General features: G+C 36.2%; 3 protein-coding genes across 4 annotated transcripts in view; 2 read left to right on the top strand and 1 right to left on the bottom strand.

The window, feature by feature from the left end:
* LOC100257992 (uncharacterized) overlaps positions 1-15,694 on the top strand; it is a 29,242-nt gene extending 13,548 nt beyond the window's left edge. Inside the window, exons 12-19 of one of the 2 annotated variants that reach the window (XR_002030682.2) lie at positions 331-434; positions 560-650; positions 10,258-10,407; positions 12,811-12,936; positions 13,676-13,846; positions 15,021-15,080; positions 15,180-15,356; positions 15,464-15,694. Coding sequence is in view for 1 of the 2 variants with exons in the window: in XM_019221753.2 (XP_019077298.1) it covers positions 331-434; positions 560-650; positions 10,258-10,407; positions 12,811-12,936; positions 13,676-13,846; positions 15,021-15,080; positions 15,180-15,293 (816 nt within the window). In the remaining variant the exon portion in view is untranslated. Of the gene's footprint in view, positions 1-330; positions 435-559; positions 651-10,257; positions 10,408-12,810; positions 12,937-13,675; positions 13,847-15,020; positions 15,081-15,179 lie in introns of both variants that reach the window. The other variant, XM_019221753.2, reaches the window with a different exon arrangement.
* On the bottom strand, positions 15,365-17,844 carry LOC100263128 (protein trichome birefringence-like 8). Its single transcript, XM_010655822.3, has 4 exons — positions 17,228-17,844; positions 16,292-16,681; positions 16,044-16,202; positions 15,365-15,761 (listed from the first exon to the last, which is right to left on the bottom strand). The coding sequence occupies exons 1-4, from the start codon at positions 17,608-17,610 to the stop codon at positions 15,434-15,436; spliced, it is 1,260 nt and encodes a 419-aa protein (XP_010654124.1). The 5' UTR covers positions 17,611-17,844; the 3' UTR covers positions 15,365-15,433.
* A 700-nt stretch (positions 17,845-18,544) lies between these two features.
* LOC100247671 (uncharacterized) lies at positions 18,545-23,275 on the top strand. Its single transcript, XM_002281630.5, has 4 exons — positions 18,545-18,917; positions 20,860-21,026; positions 21,349-21,511; positions 22,895-23,275. Exons 2-4 carry the CDS (start codon positions 20,889-20,891, stop codon positions 23,086-23,088), a joined length of 495 nt encoding a protein of 164 aa, XP_002281666.1. The 5' UTR covers positions 18,545-18,917; positions 20,860-20,888; the 3' UTR covers positions 23,089-23,275.
* Positions 23,276-23,565: the final 290 nt, after the last annotated feature.

Genomic DNA, 23,565 nt, shown 5'->3' with positions numbered 1-23,565 from the left:
TTTTATTTTCTTCTACTTTTTCTTTCTATTTTCTTTCCTTCACATTTTCCTTCAAATTTTCTGAGAATCAAACATAGCCTAAAAGTAACCTTTCTTCTATACAAATTGTAATGTTTGCTTTGCATGCATGTTCTTTTAACTATCTTTCTTTCTATCTACATATAACATTTCAAGACCTTTGTATTGGGTACTTTAATGTGATGCTGCATCCTTTATGTTCATAATGGATGTCTGCTATTGGCTTTTTTTCTTTTACCCTTCATTTGTTTCTTCTGGAAAATTGCCTATCTTCCAATTTATCTTATTTGTACTTTTGTACTGATCAACTAGGGAGGTGATGATGGGCATTCCCAGTCTTCTATTAGTGAGCAGGGACCGTATTTGAAAGGAAAAAACAGAAAAAGTGCTAATGTGATGCTGGACAGGGCTAACAGGTGTGAAACTTACTCTTGCCACATGCTTGACTCCTCGTTGTTTTAGTGCTATTATTTGATCCTTTTAAGTTGAACTGGCTATTACTTTCTTTTATTTATTGTCTTATTTAAAATTTCCCTTTCAGAGGTGCCAGTAATCCTCGTGGATTGTGGAGCTTCTTGTTGAGTCGTTCAACTAGGAAGCCTGATCCTGGGTCATCTTCTATGGACAGAGCTGTATGTCCTTTCTTTACCTTGGATGTAAAATGTTAACTGGCTGTGTGTTTATCCCTTTACATGTTGAATTGCACTTCTTTCTAATTTGCCTCATGATATGACTGTTGGAGACCTTAGTTGAACTTCAGCTGTTGCAGAAAAGGGATTACTTGCACACCAAAGCTGCAATATTTATGTTGCCTTGAATGCAGACCCGATAAACCGAAAGCTAAGATGAAATGATCTGATGAGGCTTTATATAGTTTGGTTGTGTATGTGCATGTGTTCGAAAATGTATGAGACCTTTTCTTCTTAATCTAACTGTGCTCAATTGCTTGCCTTTTCTTACCCATGAAAGATTCAGTGAAAATCTCCTTTGGCAGCAGGCTTCAGTAATGACGTGTGTCTGAGTCCCCCATATTCTCTAAATCCCAGGACAACAGTCCTTTTTTAGGCTTTAATGTCCTTAATAATCCAGATGGTACAGACAGATTTAACCTGCCAAGTTGATTCTTGAATTGTCCTAATTGTCCAGGGTCCTGTGATACGGTACCTGGATTAATCAACTTCATCTAGCACATTTATGTTGACATTATACAACATGGGTGTTAGTGGATATCTTCATCAAATATGCCTATTTACGTCAGATATAATTATTTGAATTTTTATGAAATTCTTAAGGATAAGAGGGAAAAGAGAGGTTTTTTAATTAGGGGTATCTTTGCTTCTGATTGATTTCTAGTTGATTTTTCCTTTTTCATTTTGCCTTTTATTATGCTGTATTAGGTTCCTTTTTGGCAGAACCTCCTATCTTGAAATTTTGAGGTGTAAAATATTAGACACCTAAGCACATAACCCTCATCCAAATCCTTGCAACATAGCCAGTATCAGGATAATTCTGTTACATTTAGTGGACTTAACCAACCAAGCAGATGGTTTCTAACTTCCAATTCCTGCTATACATGTTTCAGATTTCTTACTCATCCTTCTCCAATGGTTTCTTTCATTGTAAACATAGAACTCATAATGGGCTTGAATCTTGTTAGCTCAAGGTTGGTTCTGATATACTGTAGAGAACTCATAATGGGTTATTTGAATCTCATTAGCTTAATGGTGGGTTCGGATATACTTTGGAAACTTTTATTTATTTATTTTATCTTTTTACTTGGAAAATAAGACAAAAGCTAGAAATTGTCTACTGAATGTGCTAGAAATGTGTAATGTACCAAAACACAAATAGAAGATTCTGATCAAGAAAATGGAAATGTAATAGGATTAAATTATTTGTAATGCTTTTATGACCAAACAAAAAATAGAATGGTTGAAGTATTGGAGTCAACTCTTATGTCTATACTTTTTTTTAATCTAAAGTACCTATATGAAATTAATTATTTCTAGTCATTATCCTCCTCCCATAGTTGATATTCTCCACTTTTCTCCATTGATTTTTGTTATTTTATTTACCATTTTTTTAATAAGTATTCGACCTTAAATTCATTTTGTCTTCTTCTAATTTTTGTAACCCTTGACAAAATTATCCTTTTACTCTCAAAATTATTTTCCTAATTCTTTATGTTCTTCATACTTTTTCTTACTCAAATTTTTGTGATCCTTAAAAGTTATTCTATCTTTAAATTTTGAAATCCTAGAATTATTATACCTTACTCTTTTTCCTCCTTAAATTTTGTAAAATTCAAAATTTGTTCTTTCTTTCATTTTTGTGACCTTTAAAATTCTTCCTATTTCTTCTCTAATAGGTGCTCCAACTTGTTCCTTTTTTTTTTCTTTAAAAAAAAAAATTGTTATGATTTCAAGCTTCTTCTTTCCTAAAGAACTTTGAATTTGAGGAGGACCTATTGAAGATTTTTTCATAATTCTACAATAGTGAGGTCATTATTGAGAGAATAAATACCACTTTCATTGCACTTGTACTTAAAGAGATCTTAGTCATCCAAAGTCTCTTATTTTAGACCCATTATTTTGGTTAGTAGTCTAAAAAAAATCTAATCACATTTAAGGGGTCCTACATGAGACCATTCATTTGTCTCGAGTTGCTTTTATTGAGAGCAGACAAATCCTTGATGTAGTCCTAGTACCGGATGAAGTGGTAGATGAAAGAAGATGCTTATATGAATCAGGAGGTGTTTTCAAGATCGATTTTGAAAGTCCTATTCTTGGATCATGGTCCTGAGGGGAAATGTTTTAGTTCAAGGTGGAGGCTATTGATTTGAAGCTATTTATCATCAGTTAGTTTTTTTGTTTTACTAAATGGGTGTGCTAAAGGTTGGGTTAAAGCAATTTAAAGGCTTAAGTCAAGGTGAGACTCTCCCTTTCTCTTATTATCACTGTCATTGATGTGTCCAGTAGGATGATGTTAACAACTTAGGATCATGGTTTATTGGAGGGCTTTTTGGTTGGTAAAGGTCGAACCAGGATGACTCTCTTTCAATTTGCAGATGATACGATATTTTTCTCTAGATCTAACCTAGATGGGTTGTAAAATCTTAAGCTTATTCTAATGGTTTTTGAATGCATATCAGGCCCCAAAATTAATGTAGAAAAAAGGCATGTTGGCAAGGATTAACATCAAAGACAACCTTATTCATGAGGTAGCTTCCCTTTTAGGCTGTAGAGTCTCCAAGTAGCCCTTAACTTATTTAGGTCTCCTTGAGGAATAAAGCTTTCTTTAGTAAGTGGTTGTAGAGGTTCATTGGGAAGAGCAATGGTTTTTGGCATAAGGTCATATTAAGCATTTATGGGTCACATTCCAATGGTTGGGATGCCAATATAGTAGTTATGTGGTCACACCATTGGCCTTTGAAAGTTATGTCTCAAGTTTTCATTGATTTTGTTTTTAATTATTCATTTTTATAACTTTGCTTGTTTTTCTGTGGGAGATGGTAGAAAAGTTTGTTTTTAGCAAGACTCATGGTTAGGTGGTTTACATCTTACGATCCAGTTTCTAAATCTTTTCACGGTTTCGAGGACTAGAGACCTAATGTATTCTATTCTAGCTTCTTTCTTAGCTTTGCCTTCTTAATATTTGAACTTCTGTCAAAATCTTTTTGATCTAGAAATTGAGGAGGTAACAATTTTCCATTCCTTCTCATTACATATTTACTTTTCACCTTCCTTTTAAGATGTACGGGTTTGGTTATTGACATCTTCATATTTTTTATTATTATTTTTTTTCCTTAGTAGGCTCACTCTTTAGTACTCATTTATCCTTGTCTATCTTGACTCCTTTTGCTCTCGTCAAATTTATCTTGAGGTTAAAAGCTCCACCTATGGTTAAGGCTTTTTCTTGGCTTGTGGTTAATAAGAAGATTAATACCAATGATACTTATAAAAAATATAAAAAAGATTAATACCCATGATATGCTTCAAATGGGGAGACCTTACGAAGCTCTTAAATCCAGACTGATATGTTATGCACTTGGAGAATAGTGAATCAATTGACCATTTCCTTCCTCATTGCCCTATAACATTAAGACTTTGGTATAGATTGTTTGGTCTTGTTAAGATCAATTGCATACATCCTAAAGGCATAGCACATATTTTGATAATTTTGTACCTAGGGTTTGGCAATTAGCTTGAGAGTTCATTGGCAAGTGGCTAGCCTATCCTTGATATGGTTTTTATGGTTGGAGAGAAATGCTAGGATCTTTGAAGACAAATGGAAATCTGTGGAGGGCATTTGGAATTTGGTTTACTTCTTCTCTTTCTTATGAGCCTTAGTAACTGATCCCCTCACGAATGTCTTTGCACCTTCTATTATTAGATTGGAACAATATTTGCTACTCTAAGAGGTTAAACAATAAGTCTATGCATGAATGGTTACTTCTTTCAATAGGTTTGGTAAAATTAAACTTTGATGAATGTTCTCTAGATAATTGTGGACAATTGGGTATCAAAGGTGTGATAAAAAATCATTTGAGCATAGTATTGAGAGCTTACTCTAAACTTGCCAAAGTGGATTTTAGCTATTTGAGTTAGAAAGATTAGCTTTTATTAGAGGGCTTGTTGTAAGCTAAAGCCTTATGTCTCTCCAACCTAAATGTAAAAGTAGATTCTACTATTGTTTTCTCTTGGGTGTCTAATAGGAAGAAAGGCTCATAGAAGTCCAATAGTTGGCTCTGCAAAATTCTAAATGTTGCTAGTGAAATAGAATGTTCCATCTCTTAGGTTCCTTGCTTAGCTAATCAAGTTGCAAACCAATTAGTTAGACAAGGAGCAAAACACTTGGTTTCTTTTGTTGGAGGCTTTTTTCCTCATTGAGTTTGTAGAGCTTTTATAGTGTGTGTACATTGTTTTGTGTGCTTATAGTTTGTGTAGATAGGAGTAAGTTTCATGAAGTGGTATACATTTCTACTTTTTCATTAGAAATTGTACATTTTGAAACGATTGCTCATCCATCTTAGTATTTATAATTTAATGAAATGAATATATTCTGTTTCTGATAAAAAAAAAAAAAAAAAAATTTGCCTTGTGCTTTTACTAGTAGAGACAAAAATGTAGTTTTGTTCAGTAGAACTCATTACTACTTTTTCCAACTAAGGGGAACTTATTCATCAACCCTATATGACCTTTTGAGTCTTCCTAGCTTCAAGCTCAATAATATGAAGTATGCCCTGTCCTTAGGCCTCTTATTTTTAACTTTCCCTTGATGGAGAGATGGAAACCATTAATTTTAATTGCTCGTCATATCTCTTGTAGATTCAGGAATGTGGAGGACGAGTTCGTTTGGATGTTCACAAGAGTGTATGGGCCTTTCTCTAGAGAGGAAAGGGGTTGGTTGTGGGAGGAGTTAGGGGCGATAAGAGGCTTGTGGAATGATCCTTGGTGTTTAGGGGGTGACTTCAACGTCATCCTCTCCCAAAGGGAAAGGAGTAGGTAGGGAAGGCTAACTGGTGCGATGAGAAGGTTTGCTCAGATTGTTGACGAGTTAGAGCTTCTTGACCTTTCTATGCAAGGGGGTTTGCTTACTTGGAATGGGGGTAAGAATAATCAGTCGTGGGCAAGACTGGATAGATTCTTAGTGACTCAGAATTGGCTTGATCAATTCAGTGGGATTGTCTAGAGTAGGCTGCCTAGACCCATTTCAGACCACTTTCCCATTCTGTTGGAGGGCGGTGGGTTGAGGAGGGGTCCTTCCCCATTTAGGTTTGAAAATATGTGGCTTAAAGTGGATGGCTTTAAGGATCTCATTCGGGGTTGGTGGCAGGGGACTGGTGAGAGGGAATGCTAGCTTCAGGCTGGCTACTAAGTTGAAGGAGTTGAAGCAAAGAATCAAAGTCTGGAATAGGGATGTGTTTGGAAGGTTGGAAGTCAATAGAAATTTAGCTCTTTAACAAGTTGAATTATGGGATAGGGTGGAAAGCGAGAGGAGCCTCTCAAAAGGGGAAACTGAGCTAAAAAGAGAAGCTAAGGAAACCTATAAAAAGTGGGTTCCGCTGGAAGAAACCCATTGGAGACAATTATCTAGGGAGCTGTGGTTAAAGGAAGGAGATATGAACACAGGCTTCTTTCACAGGATGGCAAATGCCCACTGGAGAAATAATTCCTTGGATATAATTAAGATTAACGGGGTGTGGTTGACCAAGGATCAGGAGGTGAGGGGATTGTTAATGCTTTTTAGCAGTTGCTCTCAGAAGAGCCAGGCTGGAGAGCGGACATAGAGGAGCTGCATCTCCATCGTCTAAATTTCCAAGAAGCTGAAAATTTGGAAGTGCCTTTCTCTGAGGACGAAATCCATTCTGCCCTGTTGGCAAGCGTGTTGGGATTTTGTAAAGAAGGAAATCTTGGAGTTGTTCAAAGAGTTTTATGATCAAAGATCCTTTGCCAAAAGCCTGAACACCACCTTCTTGGTTCTTATTACAAAGAAAGGGGGTACTGAGGACTTGGGGGATTTCCGGCCCATTAGCCTTCTAGGGGGTCTGTACAAGTCGTTGGCTAAGGTGCTGGCCAATAGGTTGAAGAAGGTTTTAGGAAGGTGGTTTCCGAGGATCAAAACGCGTTTGTGAAGGGTAGACATATTGTGGATGTCTCGCTTATAGCTAATGAGGTGGTTGACTTTTGGCAAAAACGAAAAGAAAAAGGGCTGATTTGTAAATTGGACATTGAAAAAGCCTATGACAGCATAAATTGAAGTTTTCTAATGAAGGTTTTGCATAAAATGGGCTTTGGGTCTTGGTGGATGGAGTGGATTTGGCGATGCATCTCAATTGCCAAGTTCTCTGTTCTGGTCAATGGGGTGCCTACAGGCTTTTTTTCAAGCACCAAGGGGCTGCGTCAAGGAGACCCTCTTTCTCCTTACCTTTTTGTGTTGAGAATGGAAGTGCTAAGTGCATTTTTAAGAAGGGTTGCGGATGGGGGGTTCATTTCAGGTTGCAAGCTTCGGGGGAGAGGAAGGATGGAGTTAAATGTGTCCTATTTACTCTTTGCTGATGATACAATCATATTCTGTAAAGCAAGGAAAGAAAATCTAACTTTCTTAAGTTGGACTTTGGCTTGGTTTGAGGTTGGTTCCGGTTTAAGGATCAATCTGGCCAAAAGCGAATTAATTCCAGTTGGAGAGGTGGAATAGATTGAGGAAATGGTAGTGGAGCTAGGGTGTAGGGTGGGGTTTTTGTCCACTGTTTATTTGGGGCTACCTTTAGGAGCCTATCACAAGACTCTTTCTATGTGGGATGGGGTGGAAGAGAGAATGAGGAGAAGACTAGCCTTGTAGAAAAGACAATATATTTCCAAAGGCGGGAGAATCATCCTTATTAAGAGCACGCTGGCCAGCATGCCGATTTACCAATTATCCATTTTTCGAATGCCCAAGATTGTTGCAAAAAGGCTGGAAAAATTACAAAGAGACTTCCTTTGGGGAGGGTGAAGCTTGGAAAGGAAAGTCCACTTAATCAATTGGGAGACGGTGTGCACTCAAAAGGAGAAGGGTGGTCTAGGTTTAAGGAAGATTATCCTTCTGAATAAGGTTTTGCTGGGAAAATGGGTTTGGAGATTTGCCATTGAAAAGGATAATCTTTGGAAGAAGGTGCTGTTGGTGAAGTATGATCAGGAGGGTTTTGGGTGGAGGACTAATGAGGTTCGTGGGACGTATGGAGTGGGGGTTTGGAAAGAGATTCTGAAGGAGGCTTGCTGGTGTTGGGATAATTTCCAGTTTAAAGTGGGCAAAGGGACTAAAATTAAATTCTGGACTAATCATTGGTGTGGCAATGCAGTGTTGTCCCAAATCTTCCCCCAGTTATTTACTTTGGCGGTCCATAGGAATGCAACGGTTAATGAAGTGTGGGACTCTAGCTTTGGTCAAAGAGGTTGGAACCTCAGATTTTCTAGAGACTTTAATGATTAGGAGTTGGATTTGATAAGGGAGTTGCTGATTTTGTTAAGGGATTGCAGGGTATCTTTAGAGGAGGATTCAATTTTTTGGAAAGGTGGGGGAAGTGGTATTTTTGGGGTTAAGGACGCTTATATTCTGTTGGTCACTCCCAATGACTTCGTTTTCCCGAAGAAGAACATTTGTGTGGATAAGGCTCCAACCAAAGCTGTTTTTTTTGCTTGGGAGGCCACTTGGGGGAAGATTCTCACCCTGGATAGTCTTCAAAAACCGGGATGGCAGCTCACCTATTGTTGTTTTTTGTGTGGTTGTGAAGAAGAAACTGTAAATCATATTCTTTTACACTGTATGGTGGTTAGGGTCCTCTAGGAGATCATACTTGTCGTGTTTGGGGTTCCGTGGGTGTTCCTAGAGACAGTTAAAGAGGTGTTGTTCAGTTGGAAGAACCCTTTTGTGGGGAAAAAAGGAAAAAGATTTGGAATTTCATCCCGTTGTGTATTTTTTGGACGGTTTGGAAGGTGAGGAATAGACTAACTTTTAGGGAGGGGGGGGGGGGGTGTCTTTAGCTATTCAGAAGCTCAAAAATTCTTTTGTTTGTAATCTGTGGAGTTGGGCTTGGGTGTACATTGGTGAGGAGTCCTTGTTTCTCTTAGGCTTTTTGGAGTGGCTAGCGTTCACTTAAGGGCTGGTGAGGTTGTTTGTTTTTTGTGTTTTTTGGTTTAGGCTACTGTGTAGACTCCCTGTATGCCTTGTGGCTTTTTGCCGCTTCTTAATCTATTGCTTGCTTATTTATCAAAAAAAAAAAAAAAGTCTTTCCTTTAGCAGTTATTCAAAAAATCTGGTGTCTTGTTTTATACTAAAGCTTATTTCCCAACAAATGTAGTTCCTCACTTCCTTATTACCCAACCTAGAAGCCCCAATATGCTTAGGCTACATTAATGTATTTGATCCTTAGTATCTTTCCAGATGTAGGCAAAGGCCTCTTGAAATTTTTATTAACTCTTGATGCATGTGAATTTTCTATCATTTTGGTGGTATCATTGTCGAGCTGTCAAATTTTTAGCATGGGTGGGTGTTTAACTTTAGCAGAAGAATGTTGCAAAAATAGCTTTTTTAGGATGGGACTTCGAAGAGCTATATGGCAAAAATGTGCTTAGAACCAAATTTTGGTTAGACAAGTCAGGTGGGGAATCATTGCTTAAAAGATAGTTTTCCATCCCTTTTCAGATTTCCTCCATCACAAATGTGAGAACTGGGGAGTTATAGATGGGAGAAGAAGTAAGGGCTCATTGGGGGCCTTGTTCCTCGTGTCATTTCATAATTAGGAGTTGGAAATTGTTGGGTACTCTTATTAAGTGCATGCACTCAGAACAAAATTGGATTGCTTAGTGTGGAAAGGAGCAAGTAATGAACATTTCACATTTAGGTCCTTTTACATCTTATCCTCAGACCTTTTCAATACTGTTGAGCAACTTATGAGGGGGGAATGGCCTGTGGTGAATATATGCTGTTTGTGAAGATCAAGGAAAATTGACAAATAATATCCTCATCATTGTGAGAAAGCCCCCGATTGTTATGGGATATCATGTTTGTCCATTGGATTCTATTAGGTGCTTCTAAGGAGGCAGGTTAGAGATTTGCTCCTACAATGCCATGACTCTGGTGTAGGGAAGAAGTATAGAAGGATCTAGATGATGACTCCGTTTTATCTATTTAGGTGTATCTGGTGGGAGCACAATGTAGAATGTTTACAGAAGAGGAACACTCAGATCAAGCATTGAAAGAATTTTTCCTTAGATCTTTCCCGGATTGGGCTAGAATTCCATGGGGATTGACTTTTTCTTCGTGGATCTTATAGAAGATATGGGTTAGGGCTAGGAAGCTTAGTCTTTTGGTGTTTGTTTTGGTTTCCTTTTCCTTTTTGCTGCACTTTGTGTACCTTCTGTGTATGTGGGTTATGCCTCTTTTTCTTTGGCGCTTATCAATGTATATCTCACTTCTTTGCATATCAAGAAAGAAAGAGGGAGGGATAGATCTCAGCTGGTGGTGTTTGGTTTGTTTTTGGAATGTTTTTTGTATCCTTCGTTCACTCTACAACTTGTATTGTTTCTCTTTTTGGAGCTTTTCTTTTTGTTTTCATCAGATCTTGTACATTATGAAAGGATATCTTGTTCTTTTTTACCTTTACATTTAATAAAAAAGAATTGGTTAATTTTCTTGTGTTACGAAGTTGGTTTGCCTCTCTGAAATAAAATTTATTTGAAACTGCTTTCTCTTATCCAGGAAAGTGAACCTTTTGAGCAAACTACTGCAAGTGTGAGTGTTGCTGAATCAGAATCAAATGAAATTCAACGTTTTGAACTTCTAAGGAAAGAACTCATAGAACTTGAAAAAAGAGTTCAAAGGAGTACTGATCAATCAGAAAATGAGGAGGTATCTCTTAACATCTTGTTTTTAGTTGTTTTGGTTTATATCTCATATTACTTCATCTGCTCTATGTTCTTCTATATCTTGAAAAGTTTGGATCATAGAATTAATAGAAAAAAAATAAAATAATAATGAGCAATCTGGGTTACATGTATTTTCTACTGGTAACTTTGGTGCTATATGGCTTCAATTTTCTAACTTTTTGGGAATCTGTAATATTATTGAATAAGAATAACAATAAAAGGTCCTTTCAACGTACTATTAGTTATGTAATCCTCCAAACCATCTTATGCAATATCTCTTGACTCTTCTAATTACCAAAGTTTTTGATCCCATACCATGTCTCCTTCACCATGTCTTGCAACTGAGGCCCAATGTTTGTATTTTTCTGATGTTATATGAGAGCCAGGGGTGTTGCAAAATATACTTTACTTGAATTATTTTGGTTTGATATTTTCATGATCCCTGCTTATTTTTTTATGGTAAAAAATTCAGACATCTGATCTAATTTAGTTTTTTGTGCTGTCTTTTCTCTAAGATTGAAAATAACTAGCTTAGGTTACTTAAATAGAATGGAAGAATGAGATTTAAATTTGTAAATATGACTCTTTGAGGAAAATGCAGTGCTATAGTACTACCGTTAGATGTTGGTCTTACAAAAGAAGCAATAAATTGAAAGAGAGGATGGGAAAAGGGGTGATTTGGTTTGTATGTTATCCTTCTTTCACTCACACCATGTCCATTGTTGCACTCAGATGCTTGTACATTCCATTTCTACAGACTAATTAATCAACTCTTCTTAGTGATCTTTGATGCTGATAATGATTATGATACCTGTTCTGTTACAAGGGGTAGCACTAGTTATTCACTCTTTTTTTTCCCCTTTCTGTCTTGGTAGACAAGTTTGCTGGAAGGTTTGAAGGATCTGAATTATAGGCTTTCTGAATCCCCAAATAATTTCAGATGTTTCAAGATTTTGATGACATAAGTTTTGAACATAACAGCAAAGTCCAAGCTTTTTCTTTGAATGAAAAATTTTGAAAAAATTTCAGATTTTCACTGAAGCTTTGGACAAGGCAACCTTTTTTTTTTCCTCTCTCTAAAATCAGCTAGAATTTGTTTCCATAGTTACACATCATTATGGTAATTACACTCTTCAGAAGTGTATAGCTACATGAAAGAAAAAAGTCACAGAAACAGCTGAAATCATCAGATCAGTGATTTGATGTTGGAGTATTAGATGCTGTACCTTTCTTTTCAACTTCTTGTCTTTTTCAGTTGGCCCAAAGGGACTCAAGGCTATTCATGAAGTAAGCCCTCCATGCACCCTAAATCCTCACCGCACCTTAGTAAAGGTGGAATTCATGGAATCCCTCATAGACTTTACTGACAAGCTAGCTGACACCATTTTTAGTATTTTATTGTTATTTTTGTTCCAGATTTTTTTTAAAGGGGGAGAAATATTTAACTCAGGGCCTATCAGAGGAGTTCCAGAAAAGGAGTAAAGATACTAGGATTGGTTTGTTACTTCTCTGCAAAACAGTTTTGGGTATCATGGAACTTAAACTTGCTGTCTGATACTCCTTAAAGAAACCATTGCTTTGTAGTGTGTTGCCACATAAAGGTGTAATTATTTTGGATTGTGGATTGTGTGGCAAGAGTAAAACACTGGGATTTTTGAGGATAAGTACAAAACAGAAGGGATATTGTGGGATCTTATTCACTTCTACTCCTCCTTTTGGGCCTCTTGTACTGTCGCCTTTAGAGGAATCTCACTTAGTGTTATTCAACTAAGTTGGTCATTGGTTTGTAATTCGAAAAGGGTGGATGACGGTTGAGGGTTTGTTTTTGGTTTCTTGTGATATTTTGTACATGTCTTCATCTGTATTTACCTTTGTACAGTGGAGGAGTATGGTCTTACTTTGATCATGTTCTGTATTTTTAGGAAGGACCTCTCATCCTTCTCATGAACTTTATATTTATTTATATATATTTCGTTTCTGATAAAAATAAATAAATAAATAAAGGTGTAATTTTCAACCTTTTACTGTTAGTTATATAAGATGATGGGTATCCTATGTGTGTGTTTTTGTGTCCTAGAATGACTATCTTCCACGTGTAGCCTACAAGACTTAAAAGAATTTGAGTTTCTTATGATCAAGTCAGGCTAATGTTCATGCATTACCATTTGAAACAAGAAGGGGGTGCATATCCTAAAACTGGTTTGGGATCTAGTTACCTTACCTTTAAAACATTCCAAGGGCCTGCACATGCTCACCTGTGCATGAATTCGTAGTTATGAGTTAATTGTGACACTCATGTTTATTATCATGCGAACTACTTGGTAAAGTTCATTGAGGTCATTCACAGCCCACTTTTTATTATTAGATTGACGATTTCAATTTTCAGGACGTTAAGGTTACAGTTGATAATGCTACCTATCGTGATGAAGATGGAGTCACTCAATTGGTCCAGGTTCAGAAGAAAGAAAATATCATTGAAAAATCATTTGACAAGCTAAAAGAAGCTAGCACGGTATGAATTTCTTACCATTTTCCCGCAGTTAAAAGGATGATATATGGTCCAAATATTATGTATTGCAGCCCTGGTTTACAATCTATGCACATATATCACAGTTGATGGGTGAACAGTTAACTTGTTAGGTTTACAAGAGATTAGGTTCTCTGTCTAGCTCTGTATATTTGTATAAAGAGCTTGTGAATGACAATAATGCCCCTATGCTTTCTAAGCAATATGGAAAAGTAAAATGAATGGTAAAAAAAGCATTACAGCCAACATGAACTCATCTCTTACATGCTCTACCTAGATGAAACTATCTACCTATGAACTCTAATGATTCTCTAAGACCTAGTGAGTAAAGGTTATTGCTTGGGCTAATTTTTAGCCTGTTTGACCAAAAGACTTGTGCTGCTATTTTTCTTGGCCTTTCTGAAGAGGCAACTTCACTAGCTGATGCTATGAATTTTTCTCTGCCATCATGGTGATCTTCTAGCTGTTGGCTGTTGCTTGGGATATTTTATTTTAGATTGGTACCTAGAAAAGAATTCTTAAGCATCCTATGTGTGGATGGGGACCCAAGACACTCCCAAATGCAAACACACATGTAGTGGACTTATTTGTGAAGAATCATAATGAACACCAGTTTACCATTTTGCAATGTTTTGGAAGTCATGTATTATTCAATGTCATCATCTGTTTTTTTCCCTTCTCTTGCTATTTGATGTTTGATAATTATCTTGCTACCAATGAGCAGGATGTTTGGCAAGGCACTCAGCTTCTAGCTATTGATGTTGCTGCTGCTACAGGATTGATCAGAAGGGTCTTAATAGGAGATGAATTGACAGAGAAGGAAAAGAAAGCTCTCCAGAGAACTTTAACTGATTTAGCATCCGTAGTTCCTATTGGTGTTCTCATGCTCCTCCCTGTGAGTTTTGATATAGCATTATTCCATTGGCTTTATATTATTCTCCTATCAACTGCCCAACTTTCTTTCTCAATTTTAGAACTATTGATTTAGAGCAATGTGCATACTACATGGTTCCCCTTGCTGTTGACTTAGAACAATGCCCATGCGACGCAGCTCCCCATCTTTGGTGATGTGGGTGGGTCACACTTTTTCCTCCCTTTTTAAAACAAGATGGTCACCATTGTCTAATTAGTTATGAAAGTACACAGTCCATTGTTCTTGCTTGGCTCTCTATCAGTTAAATATATTAACATGGAACTATTAAATCAGAAAATCCCATACAACACAATTTCACATCTCTGCTGATGTGGGTCTCTCACTGTTTCTTCTGTTCCAAACAAAATGCCCATGTCTAGTTAATTGTGAAGTACCCTGTTCATCTTTCATTCTTTCTTTCTGTCATTTTTATCGACTTTGAACTATAAATTCAGAATGATACCCATACCATATAAGACTCCTAATCTCTGTTGATACGGGTCTTGCTTTTCCTTCCATTTCAAAATAAGATGAGTGTGATTGTCCAATTGACCATGGAGGTACCCTTGCCACATCAAACAAAAGAAAGTGTTAGAACAATCCAATCATGGAATTTAGCACTCACCATGTGATTATTATGGAAGTCTATAGACATACAACTAGTATGTCCTTAATATGATTCTGTTTGTGTGCTATGTCACTGCTATATTCCAGAGTTATTAAACAGCACTGCTCTTGTTGATTATAATCCTGGTGGCTGCATTCAACAGTCAACTTTATTATACTTCACTCCAACACCTATGTTACTTACTCCTTTTGATGTTTACCCCATGGGTCACTCTTTGTATTGCACCAATGTTTTAATGCTCCGAGGATAATTCACCACTTCAGTTATCACTGTTATTATCTAATATTAATTATAGCATTTTAAATACCTATTGCATTCTAATATTCTGTAAAAAATTCAGCCTTTTATAAGCTTTAAAAAGATGAATGTTTTTGCTTGAAATCTGTTCAACTGTTTTTCCCAAGTCTCTGTTTTTTACATACTTTATTCTGTGTATGGTTACAAAATTTCTCCAGAGGAAACATTACCTCTCTGTCATGTTTGTCTTGCCACTTGATCCCTTGTGACCGACTGTCGAAATGCCCACAGGTTACAGCAGTTGGACATGCAGCCATATTGGCTGCTATTCAGAGATATGTACCAGCTCTGGTGTGTAGCATCTGACATGCCTTCTTTTTTTTCTTGTCAAATACTTTTTGAAATTCAAGACCTGCATACGTGAGGCTACAAGAATTTGTTTCTTGGCAGATACCCTCTACATATGGACCAGAAAGGTTGGATCTCTTGAGGCAGCTTGAGAAAATGAAGGAAATGGAAACCAGTGAACTAAACACCGAAGAAAACGTGGATGAATTAGCATGAGTATAAGTTGTGCAGACAATGTACAGCCCTCAAAATTGAGGAAAAAAAAATCTTCAGTATAAGGTAGTCTAGTTGTTTTCTTTTCTTTCTTCTTCTTTTTTTTTTTTTTTTTCATCTCTCTCTTTTTTTTTCCTTTTTTTTCACTTGGTCCTGAATCCCATGGACAACAGGCGAGCATAGAGAAGTTCATTCCATGTATCTGGCACTCCTGGTAAGCACCAATGGCTGCAGTCTTGAAAGGCAGAATCGCCAATGCCAGGCTCCCGATTGTTTGCAGGGTGGCCATCTTTCCTAAACCCTGTCAGATATGTGATGTTTAAGAGCTGGACATTTCTATTCTCGTATTCCATCTGTTTGACTACCTCAGAAATGAATACATTATTCAATGGCTCAGCTTCCAATTTGGTGTCGTTTGTTTCTGGTTCAGTAATAAGATCGCAATGACCTCCTCCATTCCACTTACCATCCCTGCAATATCACAGGTAAACACCTTGCCTTAGAACCCTGCAACCAAATATGTTCAAGCCCTAAAAAGCTTGTTTGGCTTCCATTGTTTTCAAAAGGTGAGAACCAATCACGCCAAATGAAATGGGAACCTGGGTTCTGCAATGGCCTTTTTCTTAGACGGATCCCCACCTTATAAAGGAGGGAAATGCAGCCCTTCAATTTCCTGTAGGATGACCAAATGTGCCCTAACTTATTTTTAATATCAGGTCTGGCAGTTGAAGTCATGCCCATAAACATACTTGCCTGTAATGAACTGGAGAGTAGCTTCGGAAAAAGATATTACTCCTTTCAGGATCTAATTTCTGTGTTGCCCATGACTTCCACGTCCACAGAGACTTCCGAAATGCCTCCATAGCATCCATCGTCATGTTCAAAGCCTCTCCTTCCTGAAAATAGAAGCCCCTGAAACAAGAAAAATACTAGCCATGAAATAAAGCCTTACGATTATTTATCTTGATGTCCATGACAGAGCGGATAGGCGAAGCTAGTACATCTTTGTAGTTTTGTCTTCACTCCACCAGTGTCCAGCGTTGAAAACTAGAACATTGGCTCCAGTCCACTGTTTGGAGCGCCCATGCAGTTGGTCAAGCTTGATAGCACTTCGGACTTTGTCTGAGGAATTCTCCGGTGGGGGACCATTGTAAACTAGAAAGGGCGCTCTGTAATATTCGATTGTGAGGTTGTAGTCTTGAAATCTGAAAGAGAGGTAGCCCCTGTGTTTGGTTATTGGGTTCCCATTCACTTCATAAATTGCAGACTGATTAGAAACTGCTGTTGTGAGCATGCATAACAGAGACTCCCATTGGTTTCTCCCGATTGAATCTCCCACAAATACTATTCTCCCATTCCGACTCCTCTCCATAAGGTCGGTTGCATTGAACCTATTACGATTAGGATAACATGAATACAATCAGAAAACTTATCTGTGTAATCTTAGCGTAAATAAAGTGAGCATGATTGTGGACAGGAGAGAGAAAAGAGAATAAAAGAAAAAGATTGTGATCTATCTGTTTGGACCATTTCCTCAATTTTCCTGCATTAACCCACAGCTCACCCTCCAAAAAACATGGTAGCAAAATTAAAGACATTCATGTCCGTAAACTACTCTGCAAAGTTTCTTAAAAACACCACTGTCAAAAGAATTTGTTCCATTTGAGGATGAGAACTGTTTTCTCCAGAACATTAAAACGGACGTGGTTTTCGTTTTTTATATATATTTTCAAAAGTCACAGGCGTTTTATTAGTTGGCAAGCACCCAGCAACAAACATGCACAAGGTTTTGGCTTTCATATAGATTATAGTATCTGTTTTTTCTGAGGGAAGAGGAATGAAGAGGGGTCTCCTAAAAGCTATAACGGCATTCTTCAATCTCAACCGTTTTTTGAATGGGGAGAAAAACACAAGAACCATGCAAATGGAAATTGTACCTTGGAAGATCACAGCCATGGGGTTGCCACCGCCATTTGAGATAACCTAGATCACGTCGTCCATTTTCTCGACACCGGAAACCAGCATCGATAAACGGGCAACTCTCATTGTAGGACCCGACCCAGTAACTATCGTCTCGAACCCATCTCCCATTAGAATAATCACAAACTCCAGGGGCTGATTTTTGATAGCTGGGAACGATTTTAGCCAAGAAATAAGTAGAGAATGGCGTGGAAGGGCTTACGTTATAAAAGAAAATAATAGACGAAGTCAGCATAACAATGAAGGAAATAATAAAAGTCAATTCTTTGTTGATGATGATTGGGGAAACGATAACGTGAAACTTGTGGGATATGGGTTGATAAAAGGGCCGACGATCCATAAGAAGAGGAAGGGGGAAGGGTTTTAGCTTGAAGGATTCTCCCTGGATTTCCAGAGGAAAAGAAAGAAAGATATAAACTTGTGGCTGCTATTTGGGGAAAAAAAAAATTACAAAATAGGAAAAAAGGACGGTACGTTGTAATATGGTTTTTTACTTTTATGAGATGACTAATTATAGGACTGACTTTTTCTGAAAGCCCTGTCGTGCTTCAGTTTCAGTTTCCTGCACCGTCTCTTTCCCTGAGGTCTAATGCATGCTGCAGCAGCACACAAATGGTAGGTCCCGTTTGGGCCGTTGATACCCATTACTCAATGGAAACAATTCTCGAATTTCGACTAGTACCCGAAAATGAATATTTTCAAAAATTTAGTTCATATCATTTTCTTAATAAAAAATAGCCAAAAAAAATGAAAAATCTTCATTTAAAATTCCCTATCCTGATTCATGGATAAGTTTATATATATATATATATATATATATATATATAGATAATTTTCGAATTATATATTTTATTTTTATTTTTAAATTGGTAACTATTTTTAAAAATAATTTTTTTTAAAAATAAATAAAATTTTAAAGTTATTTTATGATTTTTGTAGAGTATAAGTATGTTTAAATAAAGTTTTAATGTTTTTTAAAATAAATTTAATATTTAATATTTTATTTTTTAACATTTTAAATGTATAATTATTTCTTTAAATAACTATTATAACATAAATAAAAATAATAAAAATAATTAAAGTGTATTACCTAAAAACACTTTATTTTTTATATTATATTTTTAAAGGAAAAATTAAAAATAGTTTTTGATTGTGATTCATATAATTTTTATGTTTTGTGTTTTAGAGAATAATTTTTTTTTATATAATAGATTTAAAAAAAAAAAAGGCTTTAACTACTGAAATTATTATACCAAAATTTTAATTAATAAAATTATTAAGAATAGAAAATATATTTTCCGATTCCGTTGAATTAATTGAAAAGGTAGGTGTTTCTACTGATGGAGTTCCGTCACTTCCATTTCCACTTTTAGAAAATACGACGTCGTTTTCTGTTTCGTTTGATGAATTCCTCCCTTTAGATCATTGAGGAGGAAAATTTTCAGAATTGCAGAAAACCACTTCGCAGCGCAAAGGTGAGGAGCCATCGTCGCGGGAAACTGACACGGCAAAACCTGTAGAGGAACCTCACTCCCTTGAGAAGATACCTGCCGCCGCCTCACCGCAGTTACAGCTGTAGATCCGGAGCAGGAGCCATCCACAACGGTGCCCTCATCGCCATCGCCATCGAAATTGCAGTCTCTACTGGTATTCTTTATGTTATCGCTCTGAATGGTAGAATAGGCTCGGTGCATTTTGTTTGGTTGCTGAGGAAATGGAAGAAATGAAAAATCAACCAGATGTTCTCTCAGATTTCTTTCTGGTGTTGTTTCTAAGAAATGGAAAGTCAACTGAGGCAGCTAGTTGTATTAGGAGTATTTGTTGGAGTTCTTACCTTGTTAGGTTAAAGTAAAAGAATTTTGATTTTGACATTCTTTGTATTCCCATGTGTTATCGGTAACCAAAACGGAACCCTAGATTTTTTTGTTAGGCAATATAGTCCATTGAAATTAATTCATGAAACTTTTGATTTATTCTTAATATTTCTAAATAATGATCTGTTTTGCTTAAGATATCTAAGGCGGGCACACGGCTTATAACTTTTTGTTGACAACTCTTATTTCTTAAGCTATTTTCCCTTCTTTGATAATAGGTGCCTTTCCCCCTTATTTAATCTACTTTGGGATTCTCCCTAACACTTGTGAAGAAAGAAAAAAGGGAGAAGAAAATTCAATATTCACATGGATAAAAGAGAATTTGTAATGGTATTTTGGGTCCAAATTATATCAATATTTGCATCACGAAAAGGAAGTTTATGATTTATCATGGTTCAACCACCTGGGAAGAGAACCTGTAAATAGTTATTTGATCCAAGTTACGGTAACCAAGCTAGGGAGGTAAGGGTAGGAAAGATGTAGATGAAGGTGGTGATAAATGATATGATTGCTGAGGATATAGTTGGGAGTATGATCTAGATGGAGCTGGAATTTGGTTGGGATAAAGGCTTTGTTAAGTCAAGTATTCAACAGGTCATGACAGTGTATGAGTTCATAGAAAATCCCCCTATGATTTCATAGAAGATATGTCTGTAGGTAATGAAAAATTGAAAATCGGAGAAAAGGATGCATGAATTAACTAAAGTAGTTGGGATAAACCTTATGTTAGCTTAGATATATGATTCTACGAGGTTCATGATTCTTTGCATCCAAAATAAATAAATGGATAAATTAATAAAAATGAAATTAAAATTCTGAATAGTTTATCAGCATGCCTTTGTTGGTAGTAATTTAATGGAGAAGGTATTTTTAGTTAGAAAACAAGCACAGTCAGGGCCTTGGATTCAGCTGTTGTTCTTTGCACTCAACTACAGTTCATTGGATGATAAAGATTCCGTTTCATGTGTGAAATGGAAACATTGCCTTTAGTTCTGTTATATCATGCATTGGCATTGGCAAACACATTAAACAATTTAACATTAGACACTATTCAAATACTTGAGAAGCACATTATGTGGAAGAGGAATTTATATTACCTGCTGAAGGATTCCTATTTCCCAGGACCATGTTTTGTGGCTGCTGTTTTTTTTTTCTTGCTCCTTTTCTATATGTGCTCCTCGTATATCCTTCTTATATTAGGGTTCACTTCTTTTCTGTACTTGTAATATAAGTTTCTTACTTATAAAGAAAGGATGTTTACATCCTGTACCATATGTTATCTGACAAAAAATTAGTTTAAGAAGATTCGAATTCATCAAGGGAATTGCATGTTTTTGTTTTTTCTTACATGGGCATGGCAGTAAGCATGATGAATATGCAATCTATGCGCTCTCTCTCTCTCTCTATAGATATATATACATGTGTGTGTGTGTGTGTATGTGTGCGCACGTGTGGGAGTGAGGCAATGGTGGTTGTGGTGTGAGTGAGTGTATGTGCGTGTATCTCCGAGTGTGGAATCAATGGACTCTACTTCCCTCAAACAGAACAATTTTTTCTTTTTCTTTTTTATTTTTTTAATTGATTATGATAATGGTCATTTCCATGTGTATAAGACACCTGACTGATCTATTTAGAATAGAAACCAAATTATCTGTTTCTCTATGGAAGTGCTTAAAAAAATTATATTCACCAAGTAAACTTTTTTTTGTTTACAGATTTATCTCATGATGAATCACAAATCAAAATGAAATTGAAGGTAGTTTGGAGGAAAGTTTGTGATTATATTCGCTATGACTTAAAAGAAATTGCTTTTCCTTCATCATTACCTGATCCTCCTCATATAAAGAAGCGGCGGAAATTGACTTGGCAAGAACGTTATTATGTAAGCTCTCATTCTTCTTCTTTTCAATGACAACAGAGTGTCCTGACTAAAGTATAAAAATGATATGTTTTTATACGAGTCACGAGTATGGAATGATCCTAGCCTAATTTTAGATAAATCTGTTAGTGCCATAACCAGGATCACCTTATTGGCATTGGGGATATAATCATGCATGTTCTATTTCCTCTGTTGACATGCATATGAACTTGGTCAATAAAATCGTGTATCAAATGCTTGCAAAAGGAAATAAAACCTTTTAATTACATTAACACTGGAGTAATGTTGCATCCACATGTAACACATCCCTTTAATTGTGTTTCAGGTGTTGAAGGAGGCATCTAGGCTTTATGCTGCTAGCTGGGTACGGGATATTGGTCCTGAACTTCGGCCAAATGACTATAAGAAGGATGAAGAGACTGAAGATAAACCAGTGGGAGCAAGGAGTACAACTAAAGAAAAAGAACCTTCCACATTGGAGGATCTTGGTAAGAAATTTCTACCTTACGGTCGTGGATTGATGCTATAAAAATGTTGTCTAAAAGTTGTGGTAGATCACTTAACATATATGTGTTAGTAAGTTACTTGATGTTCTACTTGGTTCATATGGCTTAAAACCATAAATATCTAAGTTATCTACTTTTTCTGCTAAATTGGCTTTTAATTAGTGTTATGAATTGTCATCTGAGTTTTTAACTATTTAAGTCATTAAGCATGTTAATTATGTTTGGTAATATAACTTAATAATGCTACTTAAAATCAAAAGTAATTAAGTTAAAAGCAATCACTGTTTGTGAATCCAAACTAGTTTTCTCATTGCCCAAAACTTTCTATTTCTCATTAAGTCTCTATCACTAGCATCAACTATTTCTTTCTTATAAAGATATTACATAATATTAATAAGAGTACAAACATTATATTTAATAGTAAAAAAAATTAGTTTTACCAAATAACCTTAATACTTAGTGTAAGAATTAATAAATCGGTTTTAAGTCAACAAATTCAGCAACATTTAGATTAAGCCATCTTAAGTCACTAAGTATTAAGTTTTTAATTTTACCAAACACATCTAAAGGTTTCTTTTAGGGATTTGTGGTATGACTATGAGAATGAGGGAAAGCAATTAGTATGTAATTGAAGAAGTCCTTGCCTATAAAAAAAATTGTACTTGAAGAGACACCAAAACCACAAGGAAAGTTTTGTGATGAGAAACAACTTTCCTTGCTTTGGTGTAGACCTTGGTCTCTTCTAATTGGTTCATTTCCCAACATTAATTGTTGTTATCAAAGTTTGCTCCAAGTGCTCTGCACACCAAAACACACTATCTCCCACTGAGGCAAACAAGTTTATTGAGATAATAATAAACTATATTGATAAATAATATATTATATGCTTGCCTTGACTAGGTGGTTCTATTGGCAGGAATCTTGTTACTCTCTTCACTTGTCACACACTGTTCTCTGCCTCAATTTATGTTACATATTTAAATGAAAATTTTGCTGTCTATTGCTATTGGGTGTGTACCTATAGCTGAAAAGAGAACCATGATTAATGGATCATTTAAAATGGCCAAACTGAGTGTGTTTTAGTTATTTATGATTCAATTGGATATAATTTTAGGTATTATTACAGAGGAGAATTACTCCACAATGGAAACATATTCCTGTATTTCCATGCATGAACAGTGGAAAATGCACTAGTTCCTTGTTTTATGATGATTATGCTATCAGTAAGATTATGAGTTCAACTTGTCTGATATGACGTGTATGATGGGTCCTATTGTCATTTTATTTTTGCTCCTTGAACTTGAAATTTGTGGTGTTGAATTCTGACAATGGTTCCATACCTTTTTTCTGGTATTAAATAAATAGCTGTGGCTGCCAGAGGGGGAATGGAGACACTGAGACCTGCTTTGCAGCAGGTATATATGACAAGGGCTTCTGCTTATAGGGATGCTCTCAAAAGTTTCATTGAAGGGTATCAAGAAGGTATACAACAAATCATGGAGAAGAAGGAAGATTCGAATTCTCCACAGAAAGACAAGACCCCTGCAAAACCAACATGATGTCTCTAATAAGAGATGTTCTTTGAGTCCAGAAAGTGAGCTACTGACACAGGTTGTACATATTCACTTAAAAGTGAAGGTTAAAGGAAATTTACTGCATGACCCGACTCCTTTAAGTGTCTTAGGTACCATAAACCAAAATTTGAAAACTATGAATAAATGGGTAAATTCACATTTGCTTATCATCCATTGCTAGTGCCAAACATTATTACCCCTAATTGATTTATGTCTCAACCCTATTTTGGTTATCTCTGTGCTTTATACTCGCTGTTTGCTGATTTTGCTCATAAAAGTTGTACATGCTTTTAATCTTATGACCATAATGAATTAGAAAGGATCTGGTCTTGCTGCCTGATGCAGTGTACCGTTCAAGGTGGTGCTTATATACAAAATGATTTTTACAAGGATGCTTATGTCGGAGAGCACAAACAATGGAGTTTTAGGACAGAAATGTATGCTTCATGCATAACCTTCTTT

This window comes from Vitis vinifera, chromosome 8, assembly GCF_030704535.1.
Source record: "Vitis vinifera cultivar Pinot Noir 40024 chromosome 8, ASM3070453v1".
In the NCBI taxonomy this organism is placed as follows: Eukaryota; Viridiplantae; Streptophyta; class Magnoliopsida; order Vitales; family Vitaceae; genus Vitis; species Vitis vinifera.
This window is presented reverse-complemented; position numbering and strand designations above follow the sequence as displayed.

Bases quoted from the DNA above. Each gene is read 5' to 3' on its own strand.
- LOC100247671 (XM_002281630.5), top strand. From the start codon at position 20,889: ATGAAATTGAAGGTAGTTTGGAGGAAAGTTTGTGATTATATTCGCTAT. The intron at 21,027-21,348 runs GTAAGCTCTCAT...ATTGTGTTTCAG, and splicing joins CTTGGCAAGAACGTTATTAT to GTGTTGAAGGAGGCATCTAG. The intron at 21,512-22,894 runs GTAAGAAATTTC...TTAAATAAATAG, and splicing joins TTCCACATTGGAGGATCTTG to CTGTGGCTGCCAGAGGGGGA.
- LOC100263128 (XM_010655822.3), bottom strand. From the start codon at position 17,610: ATGGATCGTCGGCCCTTTTATCAACCCATATCCCACAAGTTTCACGTT. The intron at 16,203-16,291 runs GTACTAGCTTCG...TTCTTGTTTCAG, and splicing joins GAAGACAAAACTACAAAGAT to GGGCTTCTATTTTCAGGAAG. The intron at 15,762-16,043 runs GCAAGTATGTTT...GTGATATTGCAG, and splicing joins TACTCTCCAGTTCATTACAG to GGATGGTAAGTGGAATGGAG.